General features: G+C 43.2%; 1 protein-coding gene and 1 pseudogene across 3 annotated transcripts; one reads left to right on the top strand and one right to left on the bottom strand.

The window, feature by feature from the left end:
• Positions 1-3,878: 3,878 nt before the first annotated feature.
• Bpifa2f (BPI fold containing family A, member 2F) lies at positions 3,879-16,640 on the bottom strand. Of its 3 annotated transcripts, none has more exons than XM_087654016.1 (10): positions 16,576-16,640; positions 16,082-16,203; positions 12,379-12,460; positions 10,105-10,231; positions 9,433-9,540; positions 8,299-8,451; positions 6,080-6,161; positions 5,322-5,376; positions 4,848-4,916; positions 3,879-4,024 (listed from the first exon to the last, which is right to left on the bottom strand). In XM_087654016.1, the coding sequence occupies exons 3-9, from the start codon at positions 12,443-12,445 to the stop codon at positions 4,888-4,890; spliced, it is 621 nt and encodes a 206-aa protein (XP_087510142.1). In that variant the 5' UTR covers positions 12,446-12,460; positions 16,082-16,203; positions 16,576-16,640; the 3' UTR covers positions 3,879-4,024; positions 4,848-4,887. The 3 variants fall into 3 exon arrangements, with proteins under 3 accessions (XP_087510142.1, XP_087510143.1, NP_542953.1); XM_087654017.1 differs by having other exon boundaries at positions 16,082-16,212; positions 16,576-16,613; NM_080775.1 differs by lacking the exon at positions 16,576-16,640 and having other exon boundaries at positions 3,883-4,024; positions 16,082-16,090.
• Positions 13,570-14,048, top strand: LOC147995763 (mitochondrial import inner membrane translocase subunit Tim17-A pseudogene; annotated as a pseudogene).
• Positions 16,641-18,663: the final 2,023 nt, after the last annotated feature.

Genomic DNA, 18,663 nt, shown 5'->3' with positions numbered 1-18,663 from the left:
AACAGCCTCAAACACATGGGCACAGGGGAAAATTGCCTCAACAGAACACCAATGGCTCATGCTCTAAGATCAACAATTGACAAATATTAAACCTCATAAAATTGAAAAGCTTCTGTAAGGCAAAGGACACTATCAATAGGACAGAACATCAACCCACAGATTGGTAAAGATATTTACCAACCTACATCCAATAGAAAGCTAATATCCAAAATATACAAAGAACTCAAGAAGGTAGACTTCAGAGAGCCAAATAACCCTATTTAAAAATGGGGTACAGAGCTAAACAGAGAATTCCCAAATGAGGAATCTCAAATGGATGAAAACCACTTAAAGAAATGTTCAACATCCTTAGTCATCAGGGAAGTGCAAATGAAAATGACCCTGAGATTCCACATCACACCAGTCAGAAAGGCTAAGATAAAAACTCAGGTGACAGCGGACGCTGGCAAGGATGTGGAGAAAGAGTTACACCCCTCCATTGCTAGTGGGACTGCTGGTAAAACCACTTTGGAAATCAACCTGGCAGTTCCTGAGAAAATTAAAAATAGTTCTGCCTTAAGAACCAGATATACCGCTACTGGGCATATACCCAAAAGATGCCCCAACATATAAGAAGTACACATGCTCCACTATGTTCATAGCAGCCTTATTTATAATATCCAGAAGCTGGAAAGAACCCAGATGCCCTTCAACAGAGGAATGGATATAGAAAATGTGGTACATCCGCACAGTGGAGTACTACTACTCAGCTATCAAAAGCAACGAGTTTATGAAATTTGCAGGCAAATGAATTGAACTAGAAAATATCATTCTGAGTGAAGTAACTCAGACACAAAGGAACACACTTGGTATGTACTCACTGATAAGTGGATATTAGCAAAAAACAAACAAAAAAACTCACAAGGCCCACGATACAACCCACAGACCATATGGAGCTTAGGAGAAAGGAAGACCACCATGTGGATGCCTCGGTTATGCCTAGAGGGGCAAACAAGATGATCAAGGAAGGTAGAGAGGGACTTGGGAGGGAGAGAGGGCAAAGGGGGGCAGGATCAGGTACTGGAGGGGACAGGAGAGAGATATAGAAGATTAGGAAATAGAATAAAAATATGTAGCAGTTGAGAGATGAGGGGTTAGGGGTAGCCACTGAAGGGTACCAGAAGCCATGGAAGTTAGAGGCTCCCAGGACCCAACAGGGATGAGTTAAGGAAAGTAAAGAGAACTAGAACCTGTAGAAACCACCTCTAATAGATAGGCACTGCCACCAGTTGAGGGATAGAGCCACCCACCCATCTCAAAGTTTTTAACCTAATAATGTCCCTATCCAAAGGAAGGACAGGGACAAAAAATGGAGCAGAAACTGAAGGAAGGGCCATCTGGGGACCGCCCCACCTAGGAATCTATTCTGTCTGCAGACACCAAAACTAGACACTTGCTAATGCCAAGAGTCACTTGCTGACAGGAACCTGGTGTGGCTGTTTCCTGGGAGGTTCTGCCAGCAACTGATCAATGCAGGTGGCAATGCTCACAGCCAAGGTGGGGGAGCTGGTAGGAAAGACTAGGAGAGCAGAAGGGGATTGCAACCCCATAGGAAGAACATTGTTGGCTGGTAGAACCACCCAGTGCTCCCAGGGACTAGACCACCAACCAAGAAGTGTGCAGGGAGGGATCCATGACTCCAGATACATATGTAGCAGAGGATAGACTTGTCTGACAGCAATGGGAGGGAAGGCCCTTGGTCTGACAGAAGCCTCCTAGCCTGGAGAGGGTAGTGGTGGGGGCCCAGAGTAGGACTCTGGTGTTGCTTTAAAGTCTGAGGATCTTCAGAAGTTCTATCTAATTTTACTGAAATGCTGATGATAACTTCTAAAATGTCCTGAAACCTTCTTACTCTTTCTGAGGGTAAAAACAGCTGGCTTAGGCGATTGACACCTGCAGGCTAATAGTGGGGGGTTAAGTAATGTGGCCTTTGTTCTATCTGGGCAGGAACTGTGTGGCTCTAACTAGTCTAGTTGGAAGTCGCAGGATGAAAAAGGGACACCTTGAGAAGAGATTATAGCGTTTATTACTAAATTGTAAAAAGTTTCCTATGAAAACTAAGGGGAAACATAGAAAGATCCTAAGTGGGGAAAGGGAAAAATAATTCTCATCTCTTCGTCCTTAGTACTTATACATCCTTCAGTATTCATGATCACACGTTAAAAAGTTCATCACAGGTTCAGACATAAAATTCAAATCATAAATTGAGATGGAAGTTTACAACAGAGAATGTTTACCTGCGTATCCATTAGGAGTAAGTATCTGGCTAAACATCCCTCACCTGTCACAGCTCCACAGGTTCGTTGAAAGTTGAAAACCACAACTAAGCTATTAGTTAAGTTTTGTATACATAAACCCCATCAATATTTTCTTCTCTCCTAGCACCTATAATAAACTGATAGTTCCCTTTTTTATGACATTTGGTTAATTGTTTTACAACCTCTTGCAATGTGCTCTGAGTAGGAGAAAGTCTGGTTACTAAGAGCAATTGACTGACGACACATGGAAGAAGACTGTCAGAGTTCTCACTGTAGTTTTGAATATCAGAAGAGGACCTAATAGCAGTCCCACTATAAAAGAGCTTAATAATCACTGATATAATTTCAGGAATTCTTATAGGAGCATCATTAAGACTTAAGAAGTCATCTATCTGTCTATATAGCATCACTACAAGTTAGTTCAGCTTTGTGGATCTGCGGAGATCTGTTCAAAAGTGGTGGGACAATACCTAGTGATTGTTATATATGTTTAATAATATCAGGAAAGAATATTAATATCAGGAATCTTTTCTAAAATGAATTCTCTCGGGTCTTGCCTATAAGCCAAATCTGATGCTGATTATAACCCGAAGCAGATCATCTCAAAAAGGTCACCTGCTGGTTATTAGCTTGTCCTATGATGGCTCCTTACATTGGTCCTGTGGAGGTCTTATGCCCCAGCATAAGGGGATGCTGGAGTGATGGGGTGAAAGTGGTTGGGTGGGGGAGCACCGTCATAGAGGTGAAGGGGAAGGGGAGAGGGCAGATGGGTTTGGTGGATTGTGGAGGGGTAACCAGGAAGTGGAATATCATTTGAGATGTAAACAACAGGAATGATTAATAAAATACTACAGAAATATTATAAGAATGTATTTTCTCTTTATCCCAACTGTGAGATAGGGGCAGCTTCAGACTGACCACAGCTGCTGACTATGATTTGCCTTGTGTTCTAGCCTAAGCATGGTTTTGCCAGTTGCAGACAGTTTCTGCAATTGGGTGACAATTGGGAACTTTTCAGAGTGTATATAACTGCTAGGACCCCAAGAGGCAAGGTGGGTTGTCATTGACCATTCATAGGGCTTGGTTGAGGTTTGTTAGCAGCAGTGCTCAAAGAAGAAACAGTAATAAAGAAATGATATTCAGGGATCTCTTCCTTTTGCTCTTTATCCTTTCTTCTATCAGCATGGGAAGGGGATGGAAGAAAGAAGAACCCACAAAGTACTAAGAACTAGCCACACCCTCTAAGTCATCCTGAGCGAAACTCAGATGAACTCACCAAGGCACCAGATACTGTGTGTTTATCTTATGGCTTCCAGTCTATTGTTTTTATAAAATAAACTCCTGAGTGTGGGAAGGAGTGGGTGTCTGATTCTCAAGCCTTCTCTTGGACTCTTTTTCTTCTGCTGATTTGACTTGCCCTAATTCAAAGTTTAAACTTTTGGTATCATCTTCATATATTTTATTTTGTTGTATTATAAAAAAAGAAAACCTGTGATGTACTCCTTAATATCCCTTTCAGCTCTAGGTCTGCCACTCAGATGCAATCTCACCCAATGTAAAAACAGAGGCGGCTACACATCATGATGCAGTTAGGATTTTATTGCTGGGGTAATAGTGACAAGTATGGAGACCACTGAGAGAAGAAGGGAGTCTGATGTGGTATGGATGATAGAAGAATCCTACAGGGAGATGCTACAAGGAATGAGATGGAGCCACTGTGCAGCAACCTGGAGTAAGAACAAACGTGGTCAGAGCATAAGCTGTCACTGCAGCAGTGGAAGCTAGCACTCACCGGACAGAGATGGGACTGAGACTTCCCTCCCCCATTGTTTCAACTCATTCCTACATTGCCCAAGATGGCTTAGGGCATGGAAATGAACAGCTATGGATTTGTAGTGTTTCCTGGTATGTGGCATCGACCACTCCATATCCCTTTCTTCTGGAGCACCAGCAGATAGGAATAGATTGAGTGGAAACCATGCACAAGTCAGGGGGACAGTGAAGCTCATGGTCAATTGTCTATGCACATTATTTAGTAAAAAAGATGGCTCAAGGTGCATGCAAAATCAGATTTTTTTTCCTGAGGTCAGGATCAAGTCTCAGTTACTCTCAGTAACAGAAGAAAAACAAGCCTACCCTAGCTTTTAGACAGGCTGTTGTATGCAGGGTAAAGTGCCTACTAATGAGGTTTGAATGAGAACTGCCACCGTAGCCCCAATATTTGAATCCTTGGTCTCCAGTTGTAGGAACTGTTTGGGAGGTTTGGGAGATGTATGGCATTGTTGGAGAAGGTATGTCACTATGGATGCACTCAGAGTTTGCAAAAGGCATTGCTATTCCCTTTAGTGCACACAGCCTGGTGGTTGTGTCTCAAGACCTAAGCTCTGAGATCCTACCCGGTGCCATGCCTGCCTGATGCTATGCTCCTTACCATAAGGGTCAGTGGCTTTAATCCTTTGGAATTGTGAGTCCCACATTAAATGCTTTCTTTTATAATTCCTTTTGGTCATGCTGATTCTCATACCAATAGAAAGGTAACTAAGACAGTACCTATCAGGGCGACATGGCATCTTCCTTTGTTCATTCCTCTTCAGGTGGAGATTGCAGTCTGCGGATTGGCTGAAGGGACAAAGTCAAAATCAGTCACAGACTTGGCCGGGGGAAATTGAACAGAGGCCCACCCAACTTGCAACCCCCCTGTGGCCTCTCACTCTGTCACCCGTGTGACCTCAAGTTACACTGCTGCAGACACTTGTGAGGATCGGATGAGGCAGTGCATATTGGACAGAGAAGAACTTTATAAAAGAACGGATCCAGTTCCAAGGCCTGATAACGTATGTGCCTGATTCCTGTTGCCCTAGGAACTCTCAAGCATAGGGAGCTAAAGACTCCAATGAGACCACTAATCAAAGGAGGAGCATCTAGATGTCCAGCTTGGTGAGGATGCAAAGTCCCTGCCTGGGGCACTCCTACCATTGGTGTCCTGGACTATGGAAACCATTCCATCCCCAGGCTGTGACTTACAGATTTCGTCAGGATGAAAGGTGTTGCTGATGATTAATTGGAGCACTGGACACAACTGAGAGACAGAAAGTGGGAGGAAGAGTGAGAGGGAGAAAAAAAAAAACTAAAACTTTTCTGACAACACACTGCCCATCTTCCCCCCAACAGAGGTGTTCATTTCCAGGACGTGAGAATAGGGAACCTAAGCAGTCTGCAACTGTGGAATTAGAGCAGCCTGAATCAGAGCTGTCCCAGGAGCTGAGCACCTACCACCTCAGGATGTCAGAAGTTCTAGCATTCCAGAACCCTAACACTCCAGACTCCTAAAAACCTTGAACGCTTAAACTCTGGGATTTTAAGTTCCTCAAAAGGCTTAAGCCTTTAGGGAGGCCCAGTTCCCTGTTTCCTGCAGATTCTCATTCTCAGGTACTTAAGTACAGTCTTCTAAATAGAGGCATTCTGATTGCAAAGAAACATTAGTTTAAAGGCTACAGGTGGTGTATGGATATGGTAAAGAGCTCTGACAGCATCTCTAATGTCTGCTGCTGCATCTTCCTTCTCCTCTTCCTCTTCTTCCTTCTTCTCTTCCCCTTCTTCCTCCTCCTCCACCCCCCCACTCCCTCTCCCCAGGCCAGCTACTGAGGAGGAGAGCCCATAGACCTCCCAATGAGAAATCTGCACCTCCCATCAAACAGTGTCCTGAGGATACAGCCACACCTACAGATACCTATGTTGTACCCTCCAGTTCTGACTCTGGGTGACAAGAGCTGGGGACTTACTTGGCGTCTCACGGGAAGTGTCAGGCCCCTTTTTATGAGGTACAATGCAGAGTCCAGAGCTAAGTTGACAAAGTTACTTTTTCTGAAAAGAAAGGATTTACAAAGCTTAATCAAGAGTCAAGTATGGACCTGAGACTCCACTGCAGGTTGGTGACTGACAACCCTGCTCTATAAATTCAGTTTAGCTTGTCAGAATGGGCCATCACTGAGCATCTGAGCATCTCATGCCTAAGCACTTGCTTCCTCGGTGCCTGGATGCTCAACAGAGTCCTGATGCAGCCTCAGCCTCTATTCATAGAGCACCAGGCACTGGGCAAGAACATTAAGGCTTTAACATCCTTCATAAACACGTCTTGCTGAGCTCACCCCCTTCCAACTCTCATCCAGCTGTCACCTCCTAGGTGAGCCCATCCTGAACATGCACTGAAGGGAGGGTTTGCTCTCCTGTGTCCTGCTAATTATGATGATCTGGGTAGGGCTCCTAATTTTCCATGCATTCACTGGCAGACTAAATATTCCTCCGCTTGCTTTTTCCTAGGGACATGTTCCAGGACACAGAGAGCTGGGTTTGTTTGTTTCGTTTCGTTTTGTTTTGTTTTGTTGTTTTCCACTAAATCATTGGATGGGCCTCAGAACAATGCCTGCCTGGCACACCCCAGGCTTTTGACTAGAATAATGAGAGAGTTTGGCCAAGGAGAGAATGTTGTCCATAACGAATAAGCTTATAGTTCTTGTCTGTTTGAGGACCTAAATTCCATCTCTAGTGCCCATATTAAAAAAGAAATAAGAAGGAAAATTCAGGTTAAGATCAACCACTTGTAATGCAGAGTGCTGAAGACTGAGAATGGGAGATTCTGCAACCATCTTAGATGAGCTCCAGACCATTGACACATATGCTTGTGTGGTACCTACACGCAAACCGCCTTCCCCCAAAACCAAATAAGTAAATCAAATGTTCAACTAAATGTACAGTGGGATATCAGGTGTGGTGTCACCCATCTTTGATCCCAGCCCTCAGGAGACAGAAGGTGGATCACTGAGATTGAAGCTAACAAGGGCTGTACACTGATGGCCTACCTCAAAATATTATGCACACACAATGACAACTCTGAAGGTTAAGAGTACATTCTTAGAAAAGGAGAAGAAATCCAGCGAAGACTGTGAAAGAGTCTTTGAGTTGGTACATTGAGTTATGAGATGAAGAAAAGTGTTTTATGTAATCAGGATATCAATGAAAATGTCCTGTGGTGGGAAAAGCCTGTCTAAAGCACAGAAAAACAACCATTGTGTTTAACTGAGGGATGAGGGCAGAATGTACCACCAGAGTCTACAAGGCCATGAGGATTCAGACTCGGTGGAGCAGCATGAGTTTCCTGGGTGCAGTTGGAGTAGTGTCCAGCAGGACCTGGGCCTGTGGGTTTACATGCCAGACCTGTGGTCCTCTCTTTGGTAGAGAGAGGATGGGTGGCCTCAGGACATGGTTGCCAAGACTGGGAGCAGAATCCACCCCTCTATTTCTGACTAAAGCTCCTCAGCCCCAGCCCTTGACTTGCAGATAGTGTCTCCTCTCTCAAACACTATTAGCACAAGCTCACCCACTCTCTGCTTGAGCCAAATAGCAGGCAATTACACGTGCAGATTTTGAGGATCAGTGGGGATCAAAAAGAAAAATGACAGGATTAGGATGTCAAGATCTCACTGCAGAAAGTATTCAGGACCATCAGAGTCTATGATGTCTTTTAATTCTCCAACTGCCTTCCACCTCCAGGTGAGTGCAATGTTTCTATTTTCACAGGCACTGGGCACACTGACACGGCTGAAAGGCACCATAGCTAAATGCACGCTTACAGCTGAAGAGGTCCATTCTCCTGCCTCAACAACAGACAGGAACAATAGTCCCTGGAGTCAGTGTGGATCTTATGGTTTTTAAGCCCTTAGCATGTTCCAGGGTCTCACCTAAACATGTATTTCCTCATGCCTTCATCCCAGAACTGATAACTATGGATCTTTAGTGTTCAAATGCACAGGTGAGCAAACCGCAGCCTCTGAAGATGAAGCCACAGAGTGACAAGAGCTGAAAGTGTTGACAGGGCTGATTCTTGAGGCTAGTCTGATTGTGTGTCCCACCAGGCTCTTGGCCAGGTGTAGGGATAGCATTAAAGTCAGAGGTCTTAAGACCTCCCTGAGAACCTAGCTTTGCTGGAATGGATGAACCTTACCTGTTCAACAAGCTAATGGAGGTATTGTCTGTATTAAGTGAGCATCGCTGCATGTTCAGGACACGACGGCCAGTCTTGGGATCTTTTTCAATAGCAAAGGAAGTTATTGCCTCCATAGAAATAGAGACATCAGTAGTTAAATCACGGGCAGGCCTGAAGAAAACAAGAGTCACATCAAGCAGAGATCTAGAAGGTTTTACAGGTTATAATGCTTGTCATCGTGTGGACACAATGCAGGGTGTCTATGAGCCATATTAATCATATTTAGCTATTGTCAACATGTTCCATAATCTCTACAAAATTTATATATTTGTGTAGGACTTCTCCGCACCGAGCACATTTAGCACATGTGAGATTGTTATTACTTGGGAAGAGACTAAGAATAAAAATAATTGCTCACATTTTGTAATACTAATTATCTGTGGGCATTCACTCAAAGTATTGTAACTGGTTTAATCCATTGAATCATTACAACAGTGCCAAGAAATCCTGGGCTTAGAGAGATTAAGTAATTAACCCAGGTATCACTGCTCATGGCTTCAAAAATCCATCTAATTTGTACAATGACCACTCCCACCCCCAGCATACAGTGCTTTCGATAGAAGCCGGGTCTTCACACATGCTGCTGGGCAAGTGTTCTCTCTGAATGGCACTCTCTTCCTCTAGAATTTACTTTGCACAGGTTTTTGGCTGTCATTTACATCTACCTCTCATTTTAAATATAAAACTTTAAAATTTCATATTTTTATACCAGAAATCTAGTGGATAGCTATAATTTCCAGATTCGTTGAAAGACCCTAGCTCAAAAGCTAATCTGGTGAGTGACTGAGGCAAATGATGTTGACCTCTGGCTGCCACAAACACAAGTGCACATGTGAACCTATATACACATGAGTACACATGCGTACCACTCAAACAGAGTATTTCCTATAGAACATTCTTTTGAAAGAGACTTAATATGGCCAGTCTTCACTAGAATGTTTTAAACATTGGTATTTTAGGCCTCAGAGGTGTCCCCCCTTTTTTACATATTAGGAAACAGAAGGCAGAAGGCAGGTGATAACTGGGAATTAAGTGACTACTCAAATTGGCCATATTGTGTTCCACCCCCTAAGCCCAAGTGACTCAACTTACAGAGACAGAGATGCATTAAGAGCCATGGGCATCTTCAGGGTAACTTCATCACCATTGGGAGACACTTCATGATTCAGGTTCAGAATTCTGAGGTCCTTGATTTTCAACCTGTCCAAAATCCGTGAGTGTCCCCTTGTCAGTCCACCTTGAAGCATTTGTCCTGTCCAACCTCACCCTCTTGTCCTCACTACAGTTCAAAATGTGAGCCTCTACACTCTCATGTGCAATGAACTAAGGGACAATAGGCAGCAGTTACAGAACTTGACCCCAGGACTATATGACTCCAAACACCGTGAAGCCAGTGCTTGGGATTAAGGGTTTGAATTCCAGCTTTCTGCTCCTTGAAGAAACTTAGACTTTTACTCCTGTATGTAATTGGAGAAGAAAAGTATTATTTTTAGAGAAAGGCTTTAGGTGACAAGACGAAAATGGAGATGAGGACAAATGGAATGTTCACCTGGAGCCTGAAATCAGACTGTGGGAACCCAGATGTGTGAGCTGTCCACACTGTCCCTGTAGCCCTGCCTCAGACTTGCTCAAGCTCTAACGAGCCTTGCCTCAGGACTCCTCAGTTCAGTGGAAAATGAGAGGCTTATCCATTTGCCTTTGACATGGAATTGACCTCCACAGAGGGAAAGTCTCTTTTCCGAGGGTAAAGAAGCACCAACTTACTCGATTCCCCTCTTAGATAAATAGTCAGCTAACATGTCAAGATCCATTGTTTCCAACGCGTATCTAATTCTGTAATTGATTTCTGACCAAACTGACTCCACGTCCAGCTCTGGGTTTTGAAAGATATCTGTAAAAAAAAAAAAAAAAAAACAGTCATCAGTCAGTGCCCTGCACCCCTGGGGAATGATCTTTCCTTCTCTTGGTTTCAGAGATCCCGACACTGTCATTCAGTCTCTGAATCAACTCAGTCAGGGCAGAACTGCCTCTATTTCCATTGTACAGAAGAGGAACCTGAGACTTCTAAGGTGAGAAAATGTGTCTACACAGCTGGGTCCATACACTGTAGCCAGGATGACTTCTTAGTTGTTTGTATTAAGCATTTATCCACAAAACAATTGATCAATTGGACAAGCAGTTGAAGTTGACTGTGTATACCTGTTTTAGTGGTGACGTGAATGTCTGTTGCTCTAAATGAGATGCTCCTGTGAGTTTGAGATAGAGTCAATCAATTGAGAGAATAAACCAAGAAATGGAAAAATCTATTATAAATAAAGAACACAGAGGGGAAATATCGCTCCAATAGTGAAAGTAGCAAATAGGGACCCCAAAATGAGTGTTTGGAATAGATCCCAGAAAACGATAATTTACACGGGAGTAGGAGATTGGACTCTTCCTAACAGAAGATCGTGGAGAAGAACCTGGGAATGCCTGGATGTGCCAAACAGCATGTATGAAGTAGTAGGAATGTTTGTGTAGCCAATACCTCTACTGTGAAACAAAGCAATTACAACTAAGGGTCAAACAAAATGAAAGAGTACAATAATCTCTTATTTTCCAAAGGAGTTAACCTTAAAATGCTGCTTTAGAATATTGATTGTAACTCAGTTCTGCCTGCTCTTTTCTCCACATTTTTTAACCTGCTTCATTTCTTTGGGTGTAAAGCATTTTAGGTTAGAATTGTATTTTAGGCCAGTTGTATATATATTTGTGTGTGTGTATGGACATGAATTGGGGTTTTGTTTGTTTGTTTTTTAAGAAAAGCATATATATATTATTCATATATATTCATATATATTCATATATATTCATATATGTATTCAAAAGAACTCTAAAAGAAGACCAGAGTTCAGTTCCCAGCACCCCTTTTATATAGCTCATAACCATCTGTAACTCCAGGGGATCTGGCCCTATTCTGGCATCTGCGGACACACAGACACCTATACACAGAGATATGTGGGCAGACATAAAAATAAAGTATTAAAAACACTTTTAGTCCAATAGATGTTATCACAATACCGTAACTAGGCTCTGAAATGGACAAACTCTACCTATATAATGATGCAGGCAAGGCCCGCTTAGCTATCACTGCTTCTGTAACTCTACCTCACCCTACAACTCCCTGGGTAACCTCGGACCTGACCACTTTTCTCACTGACTTGGCTCCATGACTACAGAATGAAGAGAAGGCTCCTTTCTTCACCTTTGAAAGTTTTCTAAGGCAGCTTGCACACAGCTTTCCTATCCATCTAACAACTGCTTCTCAGTTTCCCCACTTCCTCTATAAAAAGAGAACAGAGGAGCCATTAAGTAGACAGTGGGGTGAGGGGTTTGGACATCCAAGCCAGATGAGCTGACGTCCTTCATTTCCAGGAGTAGACACATATCAATAAGAAAAAAAATAAAATAGAAAAAAACTCTTCAGAAGTGCAGAGCTAATAATTTTGACATGGAACTTTATTTAAATTATACAAAAAATAGTAAAAATGTAAAAAATAAACGGACAGAGAAAGGTAAAGTTAAAGGAATTATAGTTAAAGTTAAAGGTAATGGCATAGCTGTTAAAGGTGTCCAGGGCAGTGCTTGCAAGGAAGGAGTACTGAGAAGCAGGCTCCCACAGACTGCTAGAAGTGGCGCAAGCAAAATCCTTGTCCACAGCTACCATAATTTAAAATGCCAACATTTTAGAATTTTCAAATCTCACTTTGATGAATGTATCCTGTGTGCATATTGACAAGTCTCTATTAGAACATACTGTCATTGCACTGTTTGTATCTAAAGTGATTCTGAGTGAGGCAGGAACTGAACAGCTACACATTTCTCAGGGAACACCCATAAAAGACAATACTGTCCCCTCTCAGCAGCCTCCGCAATTTCAGATTTAGTAATTCCACTGTTATTCCTGTGACCAGCCAGCTAATAGCACCTTTCTTGACTCACTCACAGAAACAAAGTTCAGAATTCTCAAATTATTCGGGGCACGACCAATAATATTACCAAAAAGTGATCCTGAGGTCCCAATGAGCAGGCCACACAAAACAACAAGGCTCCCAAGTTGGAACATCTTTGATTCTGACACCTGGAAGGTCATAGGAGGAATAAGAAATAAGAAAACACAATTAATGAGTATAACTCTCATGAGTGTAACTCTTACCTTCCTATGAGACTGAGGTGCTTCTGTTCCCATTGGTATTGGTACAGAGACAGACAGGTCAATCAATTGAATAGAATTAAAGACACAGCAATAAACCCATATTCCTATGGATACTTTATCTTTGACAAAAAAAAAAGCCAAAGCCATACAGTGGAAAAAGAAATCATTTTCCATAGATGGTGCTGGTCTAACTGGAGGGCTGCATGTAGAAGAATGCAAACTGATCCATTTTTATTGCCTTGTACAAAGCTCAAGTTCAAGTGGGTCAAGGACCTCAACATAAAAACAGATATGCTGAATCTAATAAAAGAGAAAGTGGGAAATAACCTTGGCAAAGGGGGAAATTTCTTGAACAGAATACCAATGGCTAGGCTCTAAGATCAACAATTGACAAATGGGACCTTATGCAACTGAAAAGCTTCTGTAAGACAAAAGATACTGTCAATAGGATAAAACAGCAACCTACAGATGACAAAAAGAACCTCACTAACCTGACATCCGATAGAAACTAATATCCAATATATACAAAGAATGCAAGAAGTTAGACTCCAGAAAACCAAATAACCCAATTAAAACATGCAGTACAGAGCTAAACAGAGAATTCTCAATAGAAGAATTTGAATGGCCAAGAAGCACTTAAAGAAATGTTCGACATCCTTGGTCATTAGGGAAATACAAATCAAAATGTTCCTGAGATTCCACCTCACACCATTCAGAATGGCTAAGGTGAAAAACTCGGGCAACAGCAGATGCTGGCACGAATGTGGAGAAAGAGAAACATTTCTCCTATAACCACTCTGGAAATAAGTCTGGTGGTTCCTCTGAAAATTGGAAATAGTTGTACCTGAAGACCCAGGCATATACCCAAAAGAAGCTCAACCATATCACAAGGGCACATGCTCCACTATGTTCATAGCAGCATTATTTTTAATAGCCAGAAGCTGGAAAGAACCCAAATGCCCTTCAACCGAGGAATGGATACAGAAAATGCGGTTCATTTACACTATTCAGCTATTAGAAATGAGGACATGGAGATGGAGGAATATGCGAGAGAGCTGTCCCCCTGGCAAATTGTGGATGACTGTGGCGGTGCCTTTACCATGGGTACCATAGGTGGTGGCATCTTCCAAGCCTTCAAAGGTTTTCAAAATTCTCCAGTGGGAGTAAACCACAGACTCCTAGGGAGTTTAACAGCTACTAAAGCAAGGGTTCCACAATTGGAAGAGGACTGTTTTCCATGACTGTAGTATGGTTCAAAGAAGAGGCAAAGAAGACCCCTGGAACGCCATCACTTGGAGCCATCCTGGCAGCAAGAAATAGACTGGTATCCATGGTTAGGTCAGCTGCGGTGGGCAGCCTTCTCCTAGCTTTAATTGAAGGAGCTGGTATCCTGTTGACAAGATTTGCCTCTGCACAGTTTCCCAGTGGCCCTCAGTTTGCTGAAGACCACTCCCAGTTGCCTTCAAGCCAGTTGCCATCCTCACTGTTTGGAGACTACCGACAGTATCAGTAGGACTTGGTCCCCAGGAACTGGTGGACTACAGTTCAGTAGTGTTTCAGGAGGTCAAGTTACAGTCTGTGTAAAGCCTTAGGCGGGACACTGGCAGCCAAGCAGGCCATGAAGAGACATTTAGCACATTTTTCTATCTAAAAGAGACTCAGAGGGTGGAAAAGATACTGAGTTTATTTATTCATGCTTGCATTGCATCTGTGATCAAAATGAATGTCTAATACCATTTTTTAAAAAAATAAAGACATCGTGAATTTTGAGGCAAATGATGGAACTAGAAAATATCATCCTGAGCGAGGTAACCCAGATTAAAGGACATGCATGGTATGTATTTACTGATAAATAGATATTGTCCAAAAAAGTACAGAATACCCATGATGCAACTCACAGACCGTAAGAAGATTAACAAGAAGGAAGACCCAAGTGAGGATGCTTCAATCCCACTTAGAAGGGGGAACAAAATAAGAACAGGAGGCAGAGGAAAGGACCTGGGTGGGAAGAGGGAAAGGAAAAGGGGGGCAGGATCAGGCATGGGGGGAGAGATAGGCAGAAGTCCAGAGGGCCAGGAGAATGAATGGAAATATGCACCAAAGACTATGCATGCACGGCCTGTGGCCCCCAGCTTATGTGTAGCAGAGCACTGCCTAGTTTGGTCTCAGTGGGAGAAGATGAGCTTAATCCTGTAGAGGCATGATGCCTCAGGGAAGGGGGAGGCTGGGGCAAGGTTAGGTGGGGATGAGAGGGTGCGTGAGTGGGCAGGAGGGGCTGGGAAGGTAAGGAGAACACCCTGTCAGAGGGGACATAGGGTGAAGAACACTGGGAGACAAATTCCAATAGATAGACAAGGCCCGCAGTAGAGGCCTGTAGAATAAATAAAATAATTTAATAAAAAACCACACAGTTAATGTGGGTAACACTCACACTTACCTTTCTACAGGACAGATGTGCTTCTGTTCACAATAGGTAAGAAATGGAGCTAGCAGAGATGCCTACCTTCAGGACTGCATAATAAAATGATGCCCAGTGCACACTGTAATTTTATTCAGCCATAACAAAAATACTGAAATAATACTTCAGGAAGTGGGCTTAGCAAAATTACTCAGATTCCAAAAGCCAAAATACTTTCATTTCTCACAATATCAAATCAGCTTCAAATTGTCTAGGTATATATGTGCAGGGAGAGGAGGGCTTCAGTGTGAATGTGTGGGGGAGGGGAGTCATAAAATCAGGAGACCCTGACGGGAGAAGAAGAAATCTTAAGGGAAGAGGAGGAAAGAGACAGCAAGGAATTCATATGACGTGAAAGTAGGAGAAATGGGGTGGAGATCAGCAAGGGTTTGAAATGAGGAAGGTTGGCAGGGGATGGAGAAGGATAGGAACGAAGTATGTAGAAAAATACCACAGCTAACACCCTAAGCATTACAGTGAATTTAACATAACAGACATAGCCACACACAAATGTAACTGAAGAAAACCTGTTGCCTGTTCTAGAGATGAACAGACAGCATGGGGCAGGTAGAGAATCTTTAGAGACACAGTGAAGGGGCAGGGGATTGGAAAGCCACCCCAACTCCTGCCTGTGCTCTGTGCTCAGGTCCCTTGGACTTGCTGTCTTCTCTGCTTGAAACATATTTGCTCTTTGCTTTCTCACCTAAATCTGTTCTTTTGCTTCAGAGAAGCCAACTTCAGACCTGTCCCTAGAGACCAGTTCTAGGTTCCCCACTGTCTGTCTCCACCAAGCTAGGACAGCACAGTCCTTAGGGAAATAACTATGTCTTCTGTCATGATTGAGCCTAGACTCCAGTAGGAAGCCTTTCTCTACACACTAAGACAAGCCATTGATGAATAAAGTCTGAAAGGTCAAGAGAACCCACATGAGTGGAGGTTGTCATTAGTCTGACTCAGTATCTTCTATGTCTTCACATTTGTTAGGGTCAAAACTTTCCCAACACAACAGAGCCTTCCCTCTGCTTCTTCCCCCAAAGCCTCCTGAAGACTCGCAGATGGGAACTCACGTTAGTGGAGCCATTACTCACTGGTTTGGAGAAGGAAGGACAGGAAAGCCTTGTTTCTCTTCACGATCTCCTGGGATCCTAGGGTGACCGTGGCCTTATATTGTGGTCCCAAGATGAGAAGTAAGCCCCATTTCCGGAATGTTCTAAAGGGACTCCAAAGAAAATACCTAAAGTTAGCCAAGATATTCCAATCCAAAGGTCACCAATGATGCTTGATTGACAATGATGGATGGAGAAGAACTTCTGCCAAGACTGATTCCTGAGTTGAGGAACCTGAGGCTGCCAAGATGTGTCAGTTCAGTATTGTCTGGGAAGAAGACCCAGAGTGGATGAATGGGAGAATGTTGTGTTGTGAAAGCTGCTAGTGTGCACCTATGTTAGTCCATTAGTCATTTGAAACCTTGGAGAGGGGAAGACACCAGGTGTAGTCATGCAGTAAGAAGGGTAGGATGGGCTCTCAGGTGACGCTGACCATCCTTCCTATGCACCCACCCTTATCCCAGAGCCCTACTCACCACACCTGGGCAGAGCCAGCCTCATTGAGGGATGCAGTGAGGCAGCAATGATGACTTCCCTCCACATGTTACTGACTCAGGCATCTGTATTTTAAACCAGCTTCCTTGATTATTTTGTTTAATGCTCCATGAAAACTAAAAATAAAGGGAGGAAAATAAGTTCATGGCCACTGTGCTGCCATGGGGGTGTGCTGCTGCTTTACGGAGCCAAGAAAGCTGACTGAATGATTCACATCCTTCCTCCTTAGAAGTCAACCATGTCTACAGTGTGGCTGTGGGACCCATGTGTTAATCATTGGGGAGGATGTAAGTGATGTGCAAATGCACATGCCAGGACAGCTGTGGTTCAACAAGGAGGAATCTAGCTCTGATGGAATAAGAGAATAATGCAAAAAACTAAGGTGAATTGGGATTTGAGGTTATAATTTACAGACTATATGTGCCTTGGGGTATTGGTGGACACAGGATACAGTTCCTGAAATCGTTCTTTTTTTTTTTTTTTTTTTGGAACTGGAACCTGAACCCAGGCCCTTGCGCTTGCTAGGCAAGTGCTCTACCACTGAACTAAATCCCCAACCCCCGACCCTCTTAATTTTAAAAGAAAAATTAGGTATGTTTTTCACTAGTTTCATGTTCTGATAGACTTTGCCAGACAATTGTAACTGAAAAGCCTAGAGATGAAAGCAAACAAGTGGATTCTGCAGAGATCCACCTCCTCCGTGGATACAGAGGTAATTTATTTCCATCCATGAGGAGCTAAAGCAATCCTATAGAGAACTCACTTGCAGCTAGAAAAGCACATTCTCCTCATCATAGCCCAGGTCCCTTCTTGAGTCAGTGAGGTGGAACAGAACAGGAGGTACTTATTTCCTGAGCCTAATGACCCCAGTTTGCTCTGTAGAAAGCACTGGATGGTAGAAGTACAGAATAACTCCTGGAAATAATCCATTGACCTAAGAGGCACATGGTCCCACACAGACCAGCACACACATGATGTTGAACATCACATACACACAAACACAAAATGATAAACACAAAAATAAAAGATTTGTGCTCAGGGAGGGAGAGCTAGACCTTCAGAGGGGCAGACACGCCTGGGAAGCCAGAGGAGACTATTCTCTGCCCACACCTCTGACTCTAGAGGAAAACACCTAGTGCCATCTGGGCCCCCTGTGCAAAGGGACCCGAGAGAAAGAGGGGCAAGCACTTCTGGTTACCACCTTCACAGAGAGCTGAAACCCAGCACTGAGGAGCGACTTCAGGCACAAGACCAAAGGTAAGACCAACTTTTCTGTTCCAAGTGACCTGCCTGGTGGACTCAGGACACACACCCAGAGGAACAGCTGAAGACCAGTAGACAGGAAAAACTACACCCCTGAAAGCAGAACATTCTGTTCCCATAAGTGGCTGAGAGAGAACAGGAAAACAGGTCTACAGCACACCTGACACACAGGCCTATAGGACGGTCTAGCCACTGTCAGAAATAGCAGAACAAGGTAACACCAGAGACAACCTGATGGCGAGAGGCAAGCACAGGAATCCGAGCAACAGAAACCAAGGCTACATGGCATCATCGGAGCCCAATTCCCCAACCAAAGAAAACAATGAATATCCAAACACACCAGAAAAGCAAGGTCTAGATTTTAAATTACATTTGATCACGATGATGGAGGACTTCAAGAAAGACATGAAGAACTCCCTTAGAGAAATGCAGGAAAACATAAACAAACAAGTAGAAGCCTATAGAGAGGAATCACAAAAATCCCTGAAAGAATTCCAGGAAAACACAATCAAACAGGTGAAGGAAGTAAAAATGGAAATAGAAACAATCAAGAAAGAACACAGGGAAACAACCCTGGATATAGAAAACCAAAGGAAGAGACAAGGAGCCGTAGATACAAGCATCACCAACAGAATACAAGAGATAGAAGAGAGAATCTCAGGAGCAGAAGATTCCATAGAAATCATTGACACAACTGTCAAAGATAATGTAAAACAGAAAAAGCTATTGGCCCAAAACATACAGGAAATCCAGGACACAACAAGATCAAACCTAAGGATAATAGGTATACAAGAGAGTGAATATTC

The sequence above is a fragment of the Rattus norvegicus genome, chromosome 3, assembly GCF_021556685.1.
Source record: "Rattus norvegicus strain SHRSP/BbbUtx chromosome 3, alternate assembly SHRSP_T2T, whole genome shotgun sequence".
Taxonomy (NCBI): Eukaryota; Metazoa; Chordata; class Mammalia; order Rodentia; family Muridae; genus Rattus; species Rattus norvegicus.
This window is presented reverse-complemented; position numbering and strand designations above follow the sequence as displayed.